This window comes from Hyaena hyaena, unplaced genomic scaffold (genome assembly GCF_003009895.1).
Source record: "Hyaena hyaena isolate Hyena2069 unplaced genomic scaffold, ASM300989v1 scaffold_111, whole genome shotgun sequence".
NCBI lineage: Eukaryota > Metazoa > Chordata > Mammalia > Carnivora > Hyaenidae > Hyaena > Hyaena hyaena.
The window spans coordinates 1,428,809-1,449,172 of NW_024080743.1; the positions used below are offsets into that span (position 1 = coordinate 1,428,809).

Below are 20,364 nucleotides of genomic sequence, written 5' to 3' on the forward strand. Positions count from 1 at the left end.
AAATGGCTGCGATGTGTGTGTGTGTGTGTGTGTGTGTGCGCGTATGTCTGTACTCATACTCCTGACCCTCATTTCTTTTTAAGTCAAGAGAGAATTCATTTCAGTCATGCGGATCTACCTTGAAAGTTGTTTCTTTTTTTTTTTTAATGAAATCTCAGAGGCAGTAATTGGAGAAGGTCATTAAAAATCAATTTAAGCTATGACATTCTACAGAAAGAGAGGTGATATCATATGACCTTTTAGTGTGAAATCAAATCTTCATAAAGGGCAATGTTCATTCCTCTGAAAAAGTTGAGATAGATATTTAGACATAAATGCAGCTAACATGCCAACACTACAACTTTAGATCATCAGTGACATCTATAAAATTTAAAAATTACCTTGCCCATTTTTAAACACATTGTGTTAGGGAAGAACAATGCTATATAGGTTTGGGTTGCTTTGCAACAAATAAGTTGTCTACATTTGCCTTGAAAATACTCTCTGGTAATATTTCTTGACATTACAAAATCATAACATTCACAAGTGGAAGAAATCAACACTTGATAAATGATATTTGATTAGTTAATATTAATTATTCTATAAGTGTTTATGGGGAGGGAAGGAAGACGAGGAGTAACAGGAATTCATTTCTGTCTTAGTTAGCTTGGGCTGCTATATTACATACCATAGGCTGGATGGATTAAACAACATGTCTTTCTCACAGTTCTGGAGGCTGCGGGTCCAAGATCAAAGTGCTGGCAGATCTGGTATCTGGTGAAGGCCACTTTCTGCCATGTAGATGTCTGTCTTCTCATATCCTCATATGAGGGAGAGAGGAAGCAAGCTCTCTCCTTTCTCTTCTTATAAGGGCACTAATCTCATCATGAGAGCTCCACCCTCATAACCTAGTTACTTCCCAAAGGCCCATCTGCAAATAGCATCACACTGGAGATTAGGTTTTCAACATATGAACATATGGAAAGGGACAAATATCCAGTCCATAGAGTTCCACTCCTGGCCCCCAAATCCATGTCCTTCTCACATGCCAAATATGTCCATTCCATCCCAACGGCCCCCAAAGTTCTAACTCACTGCAGCATCAACTCTAAAGTCCAAAGTCTCATCCAGATATCATCTAAATCATAGATGAGTGTGAACTGAGGTAGGTATCATTCATCTTAAGGCAAAATTCTTCCCCAGTTGTAAACTTGTGCAACCAGATAAGTTATGTGCTTCCAGAATGTAACAGAGGGACAGGCATGGGTAGACATTCTGAAGGGTAGCAGAATACACCACCCAGAATATGCCTGTAGGAGCTCAGGACATGCCACCCCAAAATATGCCACTTTAGGACATTGATTATTTTAAGTTGTAGGTTCGTGAAAAACAGCACATGCAGGAAGGGATTTTTTTCTGAGCTCCCTCTTATCAGCTGAAAGACAGACCTTCTAAAAAGAACTCAAGTGTCATACTCTTTCTGGAAATTTTATCAGTCAGAGAAGATTGACTCATCATAGGAGAGGAGACCAGAAAATTGACACCACACCCAACTTTGTCACAAACTATCATACCTCCCATCTATCCTTCTAAGGACCCATTCATCTTCCATAAAGACCATTTAGTCTTCATGAGAGGCCTATTATCGACCCTCCCCTTTCATTAAGATGGTATTTAATCCTGAATTCTAAAGCCACATCCTTGAGTTACTCATTTTTTCATTGGGCATCTTTCATGTAGAAATGAGGTATACATGTTAATAAACATGCTTGTTTTCCTCTGGTATATATGTCTTTTATTACAAGAGTTGCAGCTAAGAACTCGGAAAGATGGAGGGAAATTTATTTCCCCCACCTCCACCCTAGTAATTCCCATTCCAGACGAGATCGGGCACGTTCAGGGTGGTATGGCCATAGACCAGTAATTCCCATTCCAAATGGGAGAGACAGGAAACAATGAAAGGGTGACAGGTCTCAAGCAAGTCCTAACCCTAGCAAGAAAAATTCTGAGATCTTAAGGCTTGAGAACAATCCTCTTTGGCTTGACACCCTGCCTTCCAGACCCACTCGGGAAGCAACATCACCCTACGTTCATCAGCTATGTTGAACTGCGATAAGTGTGAGGTAGACCCAATATTAATCAAGTGTTTTCTTTTCAGACTTTTTTTTCCTAAATGTTTTTAAATAACAGGAAAAAATAAGATCTGGTTTTTACAAGGAAAATCAGACAACCTGCATGTCTTATTATGGGTCATGGAATCCTTTAAGAATCTGAAAATGACTAGTTGTTGTATGGTAAGGTCTCAATGAATTAGATCTATTTCTGGTTTCTTTATCTGCTTGAGTAATCTATTTAACTTTTCTATTTTAACTTTTTAATAAAATCTCCTGGTAAAACTGAGTAATCACCCAAATAAAACAAAAATAGATCTCTATCCTGATACCATCACAAAAATATGGAATAAAGATCTAAATTAAAAAAAAATAAATCAATATAAGAATTAGCATATATCTTTAGTTAGAACCTAAGCAAGACAGGAAACCCAGAAGTCAAAAGAAAAGACAGAAATATTCAACTCCACAAAATTAAGCAGTTTATTTTGGGAATATTCATTACAAGCAGAATGAATGAAAAGACCATCATGGATTAGGAAAATATTTGTCATACATGATGTGTGATAGATCACATCACTAATATGGGAATTATTAGGAAAATACAACTCAGTAGAAAAATGGGCAAAGGAAATGTTAATGTACAGAAGGACCTGGGAAAGACTAATAATTTTATGGTAACTTAAAACTCACTAGCAATGGGGTACCTACCTGGATCAGTTGGTAGACATGCCTCTTGATCTTGAGGTTGTGAGTTCAAGCCCCACATTAGGTGTAGAGCTTACTTTTATTTTTTTTTTTTTAATTTTTATTTATTTCTAGGAGAGAGGGAGATAGACAGCATGAACAGGGGAGGGTCAGAGAGAGAGGGAGACACAGACTCTGAAACAGGCTCCAGGCTCTGAGCTGGCAGTCAGCACAGAGCCCGACGCGGGGCTCGAACCCACGAACCGCGAGATCATGACCTAAGTGAAAGTCGGACGCTTACCCGACTAAGCCACCCAGGCGCCCCAGAGCTTACTTTTAAAAAGGCGGGCAGGGGGCACTTGGGTGGCTTAGTCTGTTGAACAAATGGCTCTTGGTTTTGGCTCAGGTCACGATCTCAAGGTTCATGAGGTCAAGCCTCACATTGGGTTCGGCCACAGCAGGCAGAGCAGAGCCTGCTTGGGACTCTCTTTCTCTCCCTCTCTCCCTCTCTGTCCCTCCCCTGCTCATGATGTCTCTATCTCTCTCAAAATAAATAAGCAAACTTTAAAACAAAACAAACTCACTGACAATGGAGATAATATGAATTCAAATAATATGACGCGATTTTTCAACTATCAGATTGGCAAAATTCAAAATATGTAAATGCTGGTAACATAATAGATGATATTTATTAAAGTGATTAGCATATCCTGAATACTCTATGTGGATTTATATCACCTAATATTCATGATGATGCCAAGAAATAGATTTCTCTTAAATTAAGGGAAAAGCTCAGCTAGCAAATGGCAGGTCCAAGATCCAGACCCAGGCAGTCTGATGCCCAGAGCCCACGCTCTGTTTAAACATGCCTGGTGCTGATGGGAAGGCTGTGGCAGTGTGATTTGCTACAACCGTTAGAGAAAGTAATGTGGTAATAGGTATGAATATTTAAAAACTCATTCCCTTTGACCTGCCATTCCCCAAATAAAAGAATCACCATGATCTGGTATGACTGATTCTTTGACTACTCGGTAGAAGTTATCTGTAAAACCATCTGAGCTTGGTAGTGTTCTGTTGTTGGTGGTGGTGTTTAATTTTATTGTTTTGTTGTAAGTAGATTTTAAACCATTGATTTTCTTAGTGGTTAAATGTATTTCCTATTTTCTGTTGCTTCTTGAATGGGTTTTGGCAAATTAGTTTTTCCAGGAAATCATTTATGCCATCCTCTAAGCTGTGCTTTCCCAGTGCCCAATCTACCCCTTTCTTCCTTATACTGGAACTAAGCAAACCCCTGCCAACTGCAAGTTCCAACAATCCTCAGCCCCAGGGATGTAAGTCTTCCTACATTTATTAACTCAGTGTCCTCTTTTTACCTTTTCAGCCCCTTGACAACTGCTTAACCAATTCCTTACGTTAATTTTTCTGTATTGAAATACTCAGTGCGGTTTCTGTTCCCTCAATAGAACAGGGGCCCCGACAGCACATCACCAGGAAGTGTTCAAATTTACTAAAATGAAGTTGTTTGTGGTGATTCCTTATTTATTAAAATATCTGCAGAATATTGTTTTGTCCTCTTTTCATTCCTAATGCATGTACTTATTTTTCTTAATTTTTATGTATCTCTAGTAATCTTTTATTTACTTATTTATTTAGATGCACCCCTTTCAGTACTGGTTTTTTTTTTTTTTAATGTTTATTTATTTTTGAGAGACAGAGAGAGACAGAGTGCAAGCAGGGAAGGGGCAGAGAGAGAGAGAGAGGGAGACACAGAATCTGAAGCAGGCTCCAGGCTCTGAGCTGTCAGCACAGAGCCTGACGTGGGGCTTGAACCCACAAACTGTGAGATCATGACCTGAGCCAAAGTTGGTTGCTTAACTGACTGAGCCACCCAGGCGCCCCACTAGTAATCTTTTAAAGTAACTACTAGTTTTTGGAGAGCTTTTTTAAAAGTTTCTTTGCTATACTGGATATGCTTCCATTTTTAACATTTTTTTCCAATATAAGCATTTTACAGGTATAAATTGCTCCTAAATTACTGCTTTAACTGCATATTTGAATTTAGTACTTTTATTCTTTTTCAAATCTACATATTTCCTAATTTCTATTAAGAGTACTACTCTGAGTCGTGAATTATTTAGGAGTTAGGAGTTAACACATTTCCAAATGTATTGAGTATTTTAAGTTTAATTTTGAGAGAGTTTGTGCAAGTGAGAGAAGGGCAGAGAGAGAGAGAGAGAGAGAGAGAGAATCCCAAGCAGGCTCTGCACTGACAGCGCAGAGCCCAACCTGGGACTCAAACTTGTGAGATTGTGACCTTAGCAGAAATTAAGAGTAAGATGCTTAACTAAGCCACACAGGTGCCCCTGTATTGAGTATTTTTAAATTATCCTTTTCTTATTGGTTTCTAAACTACTTGGGTTGTGGTTAAAAAACTTGACCACTATAATTATGTTCTGTGATATTTACTAAGAATTCAATTATGGTCTAGTAGTAGTCAATTTTTGTAAATATTCTGTACCTACAAAATTCTCAAATTTGGGGTGCAGGATTCTGTGTATATGGCCGTTTAACAAACTTAATTGCATTGGTCAAATCTTCCATATCCAGATCTTTGTGATTTATTAACTTCTGAAAGTATTATGTTAAAACCTACTGATGTGACACTGTTACTTTGTCAGCTCTACAGCACTAGAATTTAAGGACATATATACAAAGATATTAACAGCAGCAGGGTATCTTAGCAAAACCCTAAGAATAACACTTCTAAGTGTCAATGACCAGTGAATTGGCTAATTGTATGAAATATTATATAGCCATTAAAAACGATGAATTTGTTCTCTATTAACCTAAAGGGTGGATGACGTTCAGTGAGAAAGGCAAGTTTCAGAGTCGTATATTGTAATCCCATTTTTATACACAAAACAAAAAATCCTGTGAACATATTTTGTATGTTTAAGCTAGAAAAAAAAAGGCTCTTTGAGCAGCTGGGTGGCTCAGTTGGTTAAGCATCTTACTCTTAATTTCTGCTGAGGTCATGATCTCATGGTTTGTGTATTTGAGCCCCACATCAGGCTCTGCACTGACAGTGTGGAGTCTGCTTGGGATTCTCTCTCTCTTCTTCTCTTTCTGCCCCTCCCCTGCTCGTGCTTGCTAACTCTCATTATCTCTCAAATAAGTATATAAATAAATAAATAAACTTTGGGGGAAAAAAAAAAGGCTGTTAACATCACTTCCTCCAGAGAGGTGCCTGGGAAAGAGCATTCACAAATAACTTTATTTTATCACCTACAATGACCATGTAGTTACTTTGGCAACTTAAGGAAAGTCTAGTAAAAAAAAAAAAAAAAAGTGATGATCAGCACACACAAAACCTGGTAGGAAGATATGCCATGTGAAAAAAGCAAGTCACAGATTCTCTGATATGATCTTATGCATTATAGTGACATGTACATGTTGATATGAACCTAAGGAAAGGCCTGGAAATACACATGATAAATCAGTATGATTACCTTTAAGTGTGAGGATTATGGGGGCTTTTTCACTGCTCCGTGTATTATTTGAATTCATTTCATACATGTATATTAATTGTGTGTGCAAGAAAAAATTTTAGAGGCTGCAACTATAAAAAGGCTATGGACCAAAAAAACCCCCCAACATACAAAACACAAAAAACAAGAAACAAACCCCAGAACAACAAAAAGCCCAGACACATCAATGCAAAATTTTACATACAATTTCAGGTAGTTAATAGAATCTCAGAAGCTCATCTATGGATTGCCTAGGTTTCTGCTCCCCAGTTTAATGGCAGAAAAATTATTTGTCTGCCAATTTTGCCATCCTCTGAGAAGCACTGGCTTCAGGACACAATCTTGGTCCTGAAAAGTGGCTGGACTCTCTTCTGTAATGAGGACTTCATTCTCCCTGGAGTGAAATGCTACTTAAGCCCCTCACACTGCTCCTGCTGTGTGGACACCCAACGGTGCCAGGTGTTAGGGAGAGGCGGATACTGGCCTTAATACCATTTGGGTCTGTTTCTAACCACCTAATTTCACTAATTCTCAAAAAGTGGGGAGAAGGTTGGGACACGTGAGAGCAGTTTGTAAATATATATTCAATATCATAATTTAATCCTCAATAATAAAAAAACCAAGCTGTTGTTTTCATAATATAAATGTCTAGCTGGGGGGGGGGGTATGCCACATAGAAATTGAGGTTCCAAAAGGTGAAGGAAGTTGCTGGGAAGGTAGGCAGATTATTCTCCTTAAGCTATACTTAGGAGGTTGAACTTTATTCTGAAAGCAAGTCAGGGAACTACTTAAAGGCTTTAATGGGAAAGTGACATGATTTGAGCCTGTTTTCATTTCTTTTGGTTGCACAGTGGAGAAAGAATTTAGGGGGAAGCAAATCTGGAAGTCCGCATACCAGTTAGGCTGTTGCAGTAATCCAGTTTAAGAGATAATGGGCCTTGGATTCTGGGTAACAGCAACAGGAGTAGAATTATAAGCAGGTGGTTTGGAGAAAGAGATACTCCAGAGGTTGAATAACCTTGGTCTTACTAATTGGTGGGAAGCCAGAGAGGAGTCAAGTTAGATTTCCAGATTTCTGGCTTAGGCAGCTAAATGGTGGTGGTGGTAGTACCATATCCATAGAGAACGCTGGCAGCAGCACTTGGGTATTTGGAGATCCAAATACATATTATTTCCCACTCCTTGGCTCTAGGAGATGGAGAGAAAGGCCAAGAATGGATTCAGGGGCCGACATCCACTTCTGGGTCTCACACCACATTTTCCCAAGAACAGAGACAGCTCCTGCTGCCCGCTTCCTCCGGTCTGTCCATTCCTTCCCTCTTGCTCTACTGAGCTGGGGTTTTCTCTTAGCCTTTTCCCTCCCGACCCCTTGCCAACACAGTTGGAGCAGATGCTAAACTTAGGAGGAAGTCACAAGGAAAAAGTTGTATCATCTTGAGGGTAGAATTGAATGATGATCAAACAAGACACGCATTAATAAGTTGATATATATCTTCTTTATTATGCACAGATAAAGGACTTAAAACTGTGGTTATCAAAACTATACATCTAAGCATGTTCATAAAACTGCCAACACATTGAACAGAGAAAAGAATACAACAGGGGTGTTCAAACTGGCCACAGGGATTTTAAGGGCACTCTTTTTACCCTGATAGATGAAAAACAGCAACAAAATCAGGCTCACTCAGGAAAAACCAGAAAAGAGAAGCACTGTATTTGGAAATTGGTAATAGTCCTTTTAAGAAAAACATCTGTCAGTTTCATGAACAACCCCCCCCCAGATAACACAAACAGGAGAAAGGTCACACACACACAATTTGCCCAACCAAATGTGCTCTGTTACCACAACCGGCAGTACAACCATCACTCACACCATGAGGTAGTTACTGTACGAAATGACCAGCACGCATGTGCGCGCCCCCACACACAATCACGCTCACCACAGAACACACACAGAAAATGGGTTTACAATCTTATCACAGACAAGGAAAAGACCATTTTTGTTTGTTTGTGTAGACAATGATATAGAAGCAGCTCAGAGAAGACACCTCTGACTTTAGAAATAACAGAGGAACTGCTGGTGAACGCCACACGGTGAAAAGTTATAAGGTATCCCACAGACACTCTGCCGTGCAAACTTGGAGCATTTCAACAATAGCTTTGGCTTGATCAAACAAACAAAACAAAATGGTCTCTGTGAATTAGAGTGTAGCCGGCAGAAGTAACAAAAGACTTTGTAGACAGAAGCATTTAACTGGAATATAACAACAGTTTTAAAGAAACTTGCAGAACGTGTTATAAACTAGAGCTTGTACTTTGTATTGAAACTGTGAAGTATGGAGTGATTAGAAATGCTATAATATGAAGCTGGGGAGAGAACACTTTTTTTAAGAAACATTTTTTAGAGACATTTCTGAACTAATTAATGACGTTCACTCTCCAATGAACATGGGATCAGGTTTATTATCAACAGATTTCTTGATCTGAATAGTACTTCAGATAGTAAGACCTAAACAATTAAAGGGTGATTATCCTTCTCTTTCTTTTAAAATCTTTTGGTTTGCATCCATAAATTTGTAAATTAATTTTAAATTATTTATAAAATCATTGGCAATGCAGCAACTCTTTCAAAAATATACATTTAAATATAATCATCACAAAAAGTTTTAACCCTGTCCATCTAAAGACTTGGATCTTTTAATACCTCTTAATAGCTGATTTTATTTTTAACAGGATGGAAAGAGTTTTTTAAACAGCAAAGAACTGATCAAAAGAATTCACAGTAACTGAAATTAAACGTTTCATATGGAGTAATTTAAATTTATCTAAAACACTTAAATATATCTTTATACACACATTTTTGTAGTAAAATATAGCTATATGTGACTTAAAGACTCTAGTCTTCTTTGAAGACATCTTTAAACTTTTTTATACATAGAATATGCTAAAACAATACATTCTGCTGAAGGTTAGGCAAAGCGCATTATTTTCAAACACAGGTAGCATAATCTAGGTCCTCCACTCTGATACCCTTATGTTAAAAAGTTAACTGAAGGAAATAAATTCTCTAATCTCTTATCTTCATTTGTATGTGGAAATCTAAAAATTTTCAATAAACCAATGTAGATAGCTTGGAAATCTTAGTCCTCAAGTCTGGTTAATATTATACAGGTTGGATATATATACTTAGCAAATTAGAGTATTATTCTATGATCGGGTGATACGGTCTTTTGTATCAGTGGCTAATACGACAGATCAGTATCATATCAATGACTATCAGTAACTCCACCTACTTGTGGGCTGATAGACACCGTCCTCAGGTCTTGAGTATTATCAACATTTTCTATTTACGGTTCCATTCAGAGAATGAGGCATAACTTCCTGATTTTAAGGGCTGTGAGATTCGTCTATGAATGTTTTGGGGGTAGAAGCTAGCCTGTTCTTTCAGTACAATTAGGAGTCTTTTGGGGGAGAATTCTGGAACAAGATGAAGATTTCTTTGCAATGAATCTATCCTCAGTAGTAAATGAATTGGCATGGCAACTTTCCTTGGCCTTCTCTTTTAACACAATCAGTTGAGCTTATTTTAGCTGCAAAGTGGCATCATATTATTCCATTTTAATGAAATCCATCTCAAATCCTTTTTTGAGGTTGGAATACATTTAAGGCAAGAGAACTAAAGCAGTCCACATGAGTGCCCTTTTCTAGATCTCAGCACTTTCTTGGCAGAATCGGTGACACTGTTCAGGTAACCAACCGGAAACCGACAGGATGTGCCGTGCATTTGCACGAACAAGAGCTTCGTTTTCACAAGAGGGTCTATTAAAAAGGTTGACATGTTTTGAGTGGAAACACTAATTCTCCCAAATACACTTTGGTTGCAACTCTGAAGGCACAGGGTATTTTAAGAAGGGAATTTCAAAATTCCTTTGAAAAATAATTTTCTTTTTCATTTTTTTTCAGAGTTTTCTTTTTCAATGGAGAAAACAAATGTGCCAGGTGACCTGTACTTGTATATATACTGCTGTGCAAATTCCTTTCCAACTTTAAAACTAAATTTGCCCCAATTTATAATTTTTTTCAGAATACAGTGTCATAAATGGGCACAAATCTGCAGTCCCAGATTTTGGCCATTTTCAATTTCTACATGCTTATGAAGAAACACAAAATTTGCACTAAGACATTTTTGTAGTCAGTGCGTGAGTGTGGGACGGGGCAGCGGATAAGGTGATCAGCGCTGGTTTGGGCCCAGGGCACGAGAAAGGAATGTGGCCGTGACGTGTGTCAGGCTGCGGTCCCTGAGGGCGGCACCCATCAAGCGGACAACATCAGCCCCCAGAGGGTGTGTCAGCAGAGTGAGAAGTGTGCGTCCAGAAGGTGCAAATTAGACATGGAGGAACACACTGAGAAAATCTTGCGGTATTTCTTTCGTTAAACACCTCGGTTCAGTTATACGAGACTCTTTGGCCATAGCTCCTCACTGGTCCTACTGTCTGGTTATTATCCTCTTACCAACTCCTTGAGTCGGGGTAAATCTCAGGGCCCCAAATTATGGACAGTCTTACCTGGACAAAGCAGCATTTTGAAAACTGGCATGTGTTTCACATTGAAACCCCCCAAGCCCGTGCGGGGCTGGTGGAGAAGGCCGCCACCTCGGCTTTCTCACAGGAGTTCTAGCGTGTTACAGAGGCCCAGGGGTCACATCTGTATGGGCCCGGGGCGGGGTTGGAATACGACAGGTGGCCTGTATATCGGAATCCGCTCTCTCTTGGCAAGGGCACCGCGGTGAGCGCGCGGGCGGCGAGCTAGGCGGCGCTGCTGCTGGAGCAGGGCGTGCTCTGCGTGCTGCCGATGCTGTGCGCCGCGCTGCTGTTCTCCGAGGCCGGCGCCGAGGTGGGCACCTGCTGCCTTCCCGCCGTCTGCCCTGCGGGGAGTGAAGAAAAGGGAACGAGAAACACGCGTGTTACGTGGGCGCATCCCTGACACGGCCGGTGATCGCCCCCTCTGCCGTATTATCTGACGTTTCTCTCGCCGTGGGCGGAGGCAGGTGGACCAGGCCTTCCACACAGAGTGGTTCTGTTTGTTGGTGTGCTGTTTTGTTTTGCTCAGTGAAAAGAGAACTGTTTGCAAGCTGACTGGTGGCGTCAGTGGCTAAGACCCTGCCAGATGATGATAAATCTCCAGGATTTCAGTGCTGAGGACGTATGAAGAAACTGCCACCATCGGTTCCATGGGATCCAAATGACCAGCCCCAGTGTTCAGGACACACTGCCTATCTCTTATCATAAAACTACTGTCGGGTTTGGAGGATGAGACCTTTATTTACTTTTTTATTAGAATTTTTTTTAACATTTATTTATTTTTGAGAGCCAGAGAGACAGACAGAGAACACGAGCAGGGGAAGGGCAGAGAGAGAGAATCCGAAGCAGGCTCCAGGCTTTGAGCTGTTAGCACAGAGCCGGATGGAGAACTTGAACCTACACACTGTGAGATGATGACTTGAGCTGAAGTCCCACACTCAACTGACTGAGCCACCCAGGTGCCCCAAGAGGGTAAGACCTTTAAACTATAGTGAGAGAGGCCTGGCAGTTCGGGGGCTTTTTTCTGAATATACTTGTTCAAAAGGGTGGTGGTGAGCCTAGATTTTGCCTCAGCAGAACAAGCGCTGTGTGTCCCATGAACACGCCCCAGCAGAGGCATGGGGGCAGGACAAGCCTGCTCTTCGGGAAACCTTCTGGGGAAGGAGTTTAGCTGTCGGCACACGAGGAGCTGTGGTTGCCAGAGAGCAAACTCCTCCATCCTGCAGCTTGCTGGGGGCGCAGCGAGAATATCTCCTAACACATTACGCATCCCACTTTTCATTATACATCCCACTGAATTTTAGCTAAGCCCATTCCTTGTGCCAAATGTGCAGTGCTCTGGAGAGGGAACCCTGGGTCACACACACACATGGTTTGCATTTAGCTCTGCAAAAGGGCCGAGAGCGAAGTCTTTTCTTCAGCAAAACTGGTCTCAGGGCAGCCCTCAAAAATGGCTCTGGGTAGGGGAAAAGGGGTCAGGGCTCTCCAGTGAAAAACACTGCATTTTCTCTGAAAAGTCAGAGCATAAACTTATTAAACTTCTGGTCAGCAGTCGCCCCCTTCTAATGTGGGAAGCCCCAGAGGGCCAGGTCTGTTTATGAATGAGCCTCCTCTTTCCTGTCCCGCTGAAATACACAGCTCTCAGCCAGAGAGATAAGCAACCCTCCAGCCGCTTCATTAAAACAAAACGCACAGAGCAAAGGCTTCACGCTTCAAGGACGGGATCTCAGCCCGTTACTTCCATTCCCCTTCTCGGGCCCCTCAGAGGACTCTGCCAAAAAAGCAGTTCTGCAAATGTAGAACTGGCTCATGCCTTCGCGTCTGGTTACAGCTTTCCCTGTCACCCATTTTACAAACCACACAACTACAGCACACATTTTTGCATCAACCTCAGGGCATTTATATGCTTGCTGCATTATTTGGCCTGTGCTGTATTTCCTCTGATTATCTTTTCTTCTGGGATTGTGGGATGGGGTGTGTGTGTGTGTGTGTGTGTGTGTGTCAATATTCCTCAGAGGCAGAGAAACTGTATTTTCATTCCTCTTGATTTTTTAGGCAATCTATATTTTGGACCCTCCCTAGCATTATCCTCTACCCTTCATGTATGTATGTAATTAAAGACGGGGGAGTCTGCCTCCATGACAGTGACTTTCTGCCAGAAATTCACTTTCCCCAGAGTGGGAGCTTATTTCTAGAAGGAAATCAAACCTCTTAGCTATTCGGATGTCAAAAAGCAAAGCAAAATGGAAACCCCAAAACAAAACAAAAAAACCCCAAAAGCCTCCAGGGACCTGAACAACTTGTGACATACTTTAAAAAATTCAGCTCCTTAAACCCACATGTTGATCCACACTCAGCTGCATCATTATGTTATCAATTAGAAGGTCTAATGGGGCCTTTTACAACACTTTTCCCCATTTAAATAGAGGCTACATCAGAAAAACAGGAGGAATTAACACTCCACCTTCCCTTTTTGGCTCAACTGGACTTCATTTGTTCAGTGTGATAGCAGCTAAAGTAAGGTGACCTGGCCTCATTTATTGACAGTGAGCAAGTGTGTCTCATCCAGAATTGGATATGAGCTTGATTATTCAGAGTCAGGAAAAGTGCCAGTACTACTCCCTGCCCAGGAAGCATGAATACTTGCTTTCTGATGTCTATCTGCCAAATGTAATTTGTTGCCATGCCAGTTTATTTTAATCAGTGCCCATTAAAAAGGTCTTTCAACTTCCGGTTGTGGAAACTCTTGTGCTAACGCAAAACACAGTCTAAAATGAAAACTCATGGTTTGCCTCCCTCCCTCTCCATGAGAGACCCTTGAATGCTGAGAACAAACTGAGGGTTGATGGAGGTGGGGCAGAGGGGAAGGGGGGTGATGGGCATGGAGGAGGGCACTTGTTGGGATGAGCAGTGGGTGTTATATGTAAACCAACTTGACAATAAACTATTTAAGGAAAAAATAAAATAAAATAAAATGAAAACTCAAGCAAAGCAAAACAAAGAAGCCCTCTCTACTCAAGACTGCAGGATGCATTTCACTATGGGGAACAAGTCAACTTCACCTAATAATCCACTGACTTCGAAGTAGCTATACTTTTGGTACAGAGTTGTGGAATCACTATGCTGGACACCTAAACTAATGTGACACTGTGTGTCAGCTTTATTTCGGGAAAAAAATAGAAAAAAATAAGCCAATCTATTGACTTTGAGCCAATAATAATGTGCCAAGTCAAGGAGAATCTTTGAGAATCTACTCAGAAATACTGAAAATACCGTTTTTAGAAATATGAAAAAAAAAAGCTGCTTCTACTGTGGTGACTATTTTCACATGTATGAGATTTCTTTTTTAAATACATTTTTTAAATGTTTATTTTGAGAGACAGAGACAGAGCATGAGTGGGGGAGGGGCAGAGAGAGGGAGACACAGAATCCGAAGAAGGCTCCAGGTTCCGAGCTGTCAGCACAGAGCCCGACGCGGGGCTCAAACTCACGAACTGTGAGATGACCTGAGCTGAAGTTGGACACAACCTACTGAGCCACTCAGGCACCCCATGAGATTTCTCAATATAGCCAAGTTGTTAAAAGCTTTTACAAGGATTTTCTGTTGTCAGATGGAAGTGGTGTGACAGAAACAGTCACCCTGAGAAACAAAGTTTCATGTGCAGATGCTTTTGCTTAAAAAGCCAACAGAGGGCCACCTGGGTGGCTCAGTCGGTTGAGCGTCCGACTTTGGCTCAGGTCATGATCTCACAGTTCGTGGGTTCGGACCCCGCATCCGGCTGTGTGCTGACAGCTAGTTCAGAGCCTGGACCCTGTTGTGGATTCTGTGTCTCCCTCTCTCTCTGACCTTCCCCTGCTCGCTCTCTCTTGCTCTCTCTCTTTCAAGAAAAAAAAAACAAAAACATAAAAAAAAAAGCCAGTGGAGTTCCCCTGGGTTTTCTGAGATGGGCCCTTTGGTTTTCTGCTATCTATTGCAGTGACCTCTGATTTCTTAGAGCATTGACTCTAACACATCCCTTGGGTGACAAATACAACCACCCTATTTCCGGAGAAGATGGGCAGGGAGGACCTCAGAGTTGAGCAGAATAAGTCCACTTAGCAAATGTCAGGAGTTGAAGGAAGGATCCTTGCTCATGAACATCATAGTTGGCCATCAGGAGAAATGTGTTGGGTCTTCACACTTTGCTCCTAAAATTTCAAACCCCACTGAGGAAGAGAGATGTGGGGAGGAAGGACAGTAGAGGAGGAGGCCTTTGGAGGAGGGTGTGTTAGAACTAATTCCACCCAGTTCACATATTCGCCTATGGCTGAGCCAAGATACTGCCAGATATGCTTTCAGAAACAGAAAAATATATTTCCTTTCTAAAAATTTTTTAAATGTTTATTTTGGAGAGAGAGAGAGAGAGAAACAGAGCATGAGCAGAGGAGGGGCAGAGAGAGAGGAAGACACAGAATCTGAAACAGGCTCCAGGCTCTGAGCTGTCTGCACAGAACCCGACATGGGGCTCGAACCCATGAACCTTGAGATCATGACCTGAGCTGAAGTTGGACGCGTAACTGAATGAGCCACCCAGGCACCCGTGAAAAATATATTTCTTAAGGGATAATCTGTTTTAGTTCTTTAGCTTGGCATGGGAGTTGTCCTGATCTGAGTTCCTGCCGCCTCTTTGGGAGTCTACTTTACAGCTGGATTCTTATCTCTGTGTCTTTCAGTATGGCACATCCTGGGGAAGAAACTTCATCTCAGAAAGATGTGAATAACATAGAGAGGCTCCATGGGGAAACAACAACAACAGAAGAATTTTAAAGAAAGGTGAGAGGAATCTCAATTATTTAGCCCAGAGGAGAATGTTTGCAAATATCACCCAAAGAGGATTATTATAAAGAAGAGCAGACAGCTGTTCTTTATCTCTCTTGAGGGCAGAACATGAGGAAATGAGTTTAAATGGTAGCACTAAGGATTTAGGTCACATAGAAAAGAACTTGCTGATTATGGGGATTGGTTAGTTATAAGGGGAATTTATGGAATCTCTTTCTTGGAAGATACTTAAGCATTGGATTGAAAACCATATGCCTGGGGGTGGCTTAGATTTAATATGACTTGAGGCTGGAAAGAAAAAGATACTGTCTGCAAGGCCTATGTGTTTGTTGCAATCATGGATCAGTCAATGTTTCAATCTCCTGATATCCTAACTGTAATTATCTTACAAGTTTGCTCCCGTAAGGATGGTGAACTAGACTACCTTTAGTTGATAGAAAAGTTCATTCATTATTTATCATTTCCAAAAATGGTCCCTCCCCACTCTCCGAGCTAAAAGATTTTCCTTCTGCAGGCGAAACTCATCAGGAGGGGTACATCTGATGTTGTTATAATTTATCAGGGAGGGTGGAGATGTTCCAAGGCAGGAATTAAAATCTTTCCAAGTGTCCTGCCTATCACTTTCTTTCTGTATTCCTGCAGTACGGCCAACCTATTACGTCTGCATTTTGGTTTTCTGTGGCTATTTCACTTTAACTTAACCTGAGCACACGGTGCCGAGAGTGGATCCTGCCCTTCTGTACAGTCGCACCAGGGCTCCCATCTGCTCCAGCTACGTCTTCCTGATCCCTGGGACTCAGCTTCTTGCCCCCCTCCTTAGCCACACCTGTCTTCCTGCTGCTTCTCTCTCCACCTGGACTAACCTTGGGAGCCTGAAGAAACTTCAGACTTCTGTAAACATTTGAAGTCACCGGAGATGCTCCTAATTAAAAGCTCTTACCTGACTCAGGAAAACCTAAGGATGTGCCTGACTTTCACTTTAAGAACATATGGTATGTCCAACTGAGGACTGCTGCACAGAAGCCTGAGGCATTGGGACAGGCACACCGACTTTGAGACTTCAGCATTTTACACTGCTCTGTGGAATGCGGCATACCTTCCACTCTTAGATTTTTGTTCTGCCTACACATCTGAGAAACCTTCAGTATCTTACATATTTGTAGGACTTGGGTGTTCAGGAGACTTTTCACACACATTCTTGCTTAAGTGCTCTCACCACCAGTGACCCTGGGCAGAAGGGATCATGTCTATGTTTACTAAAGAGAAACCTGGTTCATACACTCGGCTCAGGTAACAAGAGTAGCCGTTGAACAAACTACCGCTTCAAGTCCCAGGGCTGCACAGATCACGTGGGGAGCGGCCTCCCCCCAGCACTCCTGCCCTCTTCCATCTTCCTCTCTTCTTCCTCTTACTATCATCATCTTCCTCTTACTATCATCAGACTGTGAGTACATTCTGTTCAGTGGCCACAAGGGCAAGTTAAATAAAGATAAATGAGAACAACCTCTAACCCACCCTTCTGCAAAGTTGTGTCTGCAAAAGGAAGGTCTTGTAGCTTGGAGAATGGGGAGGCTTAATTTATTATTGGAAACAATAAATAGTAGCTGAGTACTTCTCTAAACTAAAGGTAGTCTAGTTCACTCTTCTTACAAGGTGAGCTAGCGAAATAATTCCAATGAGGCTATCAAGAGACTGACACGTTGATTGGTACACAATTGCAACCTACACAGAGGCCCAAAGGAAAATCTCACCAAAATGACACTTTACAGATTTTATGTTTAAGGTTCATTTATTTGGAGAGGGAGAGAGAGAAAAGAGGGAGAGGGAGAGCGAGAGAGTGGGAGAGGAGCACAGAGAGAGGGAGAGAGAGAATCCCAAACAGGTTTCATGCACAGTCAGCACAGAGCCTGATGTGAGGCTTGAACCTATGAAACTGTGAAATGATGACCTGAACTGAGATCAAGAGTTGGTTACTTAACTGACTGAGCCACCCAGGTGCTCTGACATGTTACAAATTTTAAAAGACATCAACCTACAAGAAAGAAAAAAAGAAAAGCAGGAGTGGCAAAAGCAGCAATCAAATATTGGAAGCTGGTGAAGAAATAGGTGAGTAGTAAGTGAACTAGCAGATTTAAGAGAGCCAGAACCTAAGCCAACAGTAAGAACAGATGAGCAACGGGGCGCCTGGGTGGCTCAGTCGGTTGAGTGTTGGACCTCGGCTCAGGTCATGATCTCACGGTTCGTGGGTTCGAGCCCCACATCGGGCTCTGTGCTTGACAGCTAGCTCAGAGTCTGGAGCCTGCTTCAGATTCTGTCTCTCTCTCTCTCTGACCCTTCCCTGCTCATGCTGTCTCTCGCTCTCTCTCAGAAATAAATAAAACATTAAAGGAAAAAAAAAAGAGCAGTTGAGCAACAACCAAGTTATAGCACAGAACCTTCAACAACTCAGGAAATGGTGGCATCAGGTACTCCCAAAGACAAGGCAATCTTGAGGCTGCAAGCAGTAGGGTTGATTGACTGCTGTATATGCAGCAGTGAGATTTTTCTAAATCCCCTTCTTTACCCTGCAGGGTGGGACCCTGCCCTTCCTCATCCAGGAGTAAGACAGGAAGTTTACTCTCCACAAGATGAATCTGAGTGTTCCAGGAATGGCCAACGCCAGGACAGCTGAGAGCAGAGAACCCAACTGAAAGAAGATTAAATTAAAGTCCTGTATGTTGAATGTTGTGGTGCCCAGAATGCAGACAGCCAGACCTACACTCTCCAGGAAGAAAACAGGAAGACCCATTTTATAGAAAACCTGATGAGCTCAAGAGGAAAGATCCAAAGATGAATTATTAAGAGTGATTAAATAAAAGGCAGCCAGATCACTCTAAGGGAAGTTCACAATCGGTATATCCCATCCACATGCTCAGAACTTACTCATTCTTAAATAATTCTATATTAGTATTCTCAGAGGGATAAGATGTTATACCCATAAGAATAAGATCAATATTTTTAATTCATAGGAAAAATGTCTTCGAATTAAAACATTTGAATGCAGTATTTAAAAATTCAGTTGGAAACTAAAAGATAAAGATGACAAAATCTCTTTGAAAATAAAGGAAAAAGTAGAAAACGTAAAAGAAAGGAAAATTAGGGGGCCACTCAAGAGGTTCATCTTTAAAATGATTTCTAGAATGAAAGAACCGAGAAAAACATGAGAAAAAACAAATGATTCCAAAAATCTCAGTGCTGGAGGACATGAATTTCTAGACAGAAAGAGCTCATTAACAGCCAGCATAATATAGGAAATCCACCTAAATCAAGGACTGTCACTGTAAAATTTCTTCCAGAAAAAAACAAAACAAAACAGGCTAGGAATTTGAATGGAAATGAAATTTTGAGTTTCCCAAAAGTAATCTTCAGAGCCAAATTTCAATGAGGGGTGCTTCTAAAATTTTAAAGAAAAATTATTTATGACCTAAAATTCTATACCTTGCCAAACTACCCACCAAGTGTTTGTATAAGCTACGGATATTTTCAGATATGCAAGGTGTGACAAATATTTACTTCTTATGTACCCTTTTGACAAAGGAGGAGGAAGACATGGGATGCATGACACAGGCCATTCAAAACTCCAAGGTGCAGGGAATTTCCAGAACAGCAGGGAAAGAATACACGAAGACAGAAGTGTCCAAACATAGAGGGCAACCAGTTCAGACAGGAACAGGTAAAAAGGCTCCAGAGAAGATTTAGTAAAGAAAATGAATACGTGGAATACTGTTGTCAGAATGCATTCAGAAGAGACTGAGACAACTGGCAGAGTCAACTGATGAATCAGTGAGAAGTGTACAGAAAACTAAGCTGGGTGCCTGGGTGGGTCAGTCAATTGAACATCTGACTCTTGGTTTGGGCTGAGGTCATGATCCCAGGATCATGGGTTGGAGCCCTGCATCAGGCTCTGTGCTGGGTGTCTAGCCTGCCTGGGATTCTCTCTCTCTTTCTCTGCCCCTCCCCTGCTCATGTGAGCCCTCTTGCTCTCTCTCAAATAATAAATAAATAAATATTAAAATAAAAAAGGGGTTAAAAAAACTAAGCTAATGTGAGCGGGAGGGGAGAAATAATCATTAATTCTAGGGAAAATTAAAAGTCATGCAGGAAAAATATACTACACAGCTAAACTGTGATTAGTATTTAGGTAGTCATAATGTAAACAGTAAATACTGATGTACCCAAAATTTCACTATAATTCTGTTAAGAGGATGGTGGGGTTAGGGGGACAAATGGGCATGAATGTATTATTGGGACTCAGTGATGACAAAGAACTGAATTATCATTTTCCTTGTAAAAGGTTAACAGAAAAAGCCTAAAGCTGTTAAGTCAAGAAGTAGCAATACTATACTTCTATTATTTTGATATATGGATTAATGTCCCAAACAATAATCTAAGAGTCAGGAATGGTGCTCTGAGGAGCAAGAAAAGGGAGTCAGGCAGTAGGGGACTCACATTCTTCTAACAAGTCTTGTCGAACTCTTTCAGTCTTTAAACTATGTGCACGTGCTACTGTGATAGGGGTAAAAAGTTTTACTAAAAAATAAAAGTAAACACTTTTGCCTCTCTTGTAAAAAACAATTCTGCATATGATTGTTGGGACCTTCAAGGACTATAGATTTGGGACT

The 20,364-nt window shown here is 41.2% G+C and overlaps 1 protein-coding gene across 3 annotated transcripts in view; it reads right to left on the reverse strand.

Annotated features, from left to right (window-relative positions):
- Nucleotides 1–7,781: 7,781 nt before the first annotated feature.
- The window catches only part of TGFBR3 (transforming growth factor beta receptor 3), a 208,871-nt gene continuing 196,288 nt past the window's right edge, over nt 7,782–20,364 (reverse strand). For all 3 annotated transcript variants that reach the window (XM_039236461.1, XM_039236462.1, XM_039236463.1), the window contains one exon: nt 7,782–11,228. In XM_039236461.1, the coding sequence (XP_039092392.1) occupies nt 11,110–11,228 (119 nt within the window). In that variant the 3' untranslated portion in view covers nt 7,782–11,109. The remainder of the gene's footprint in view (nt 11,229–20,364) is intronic.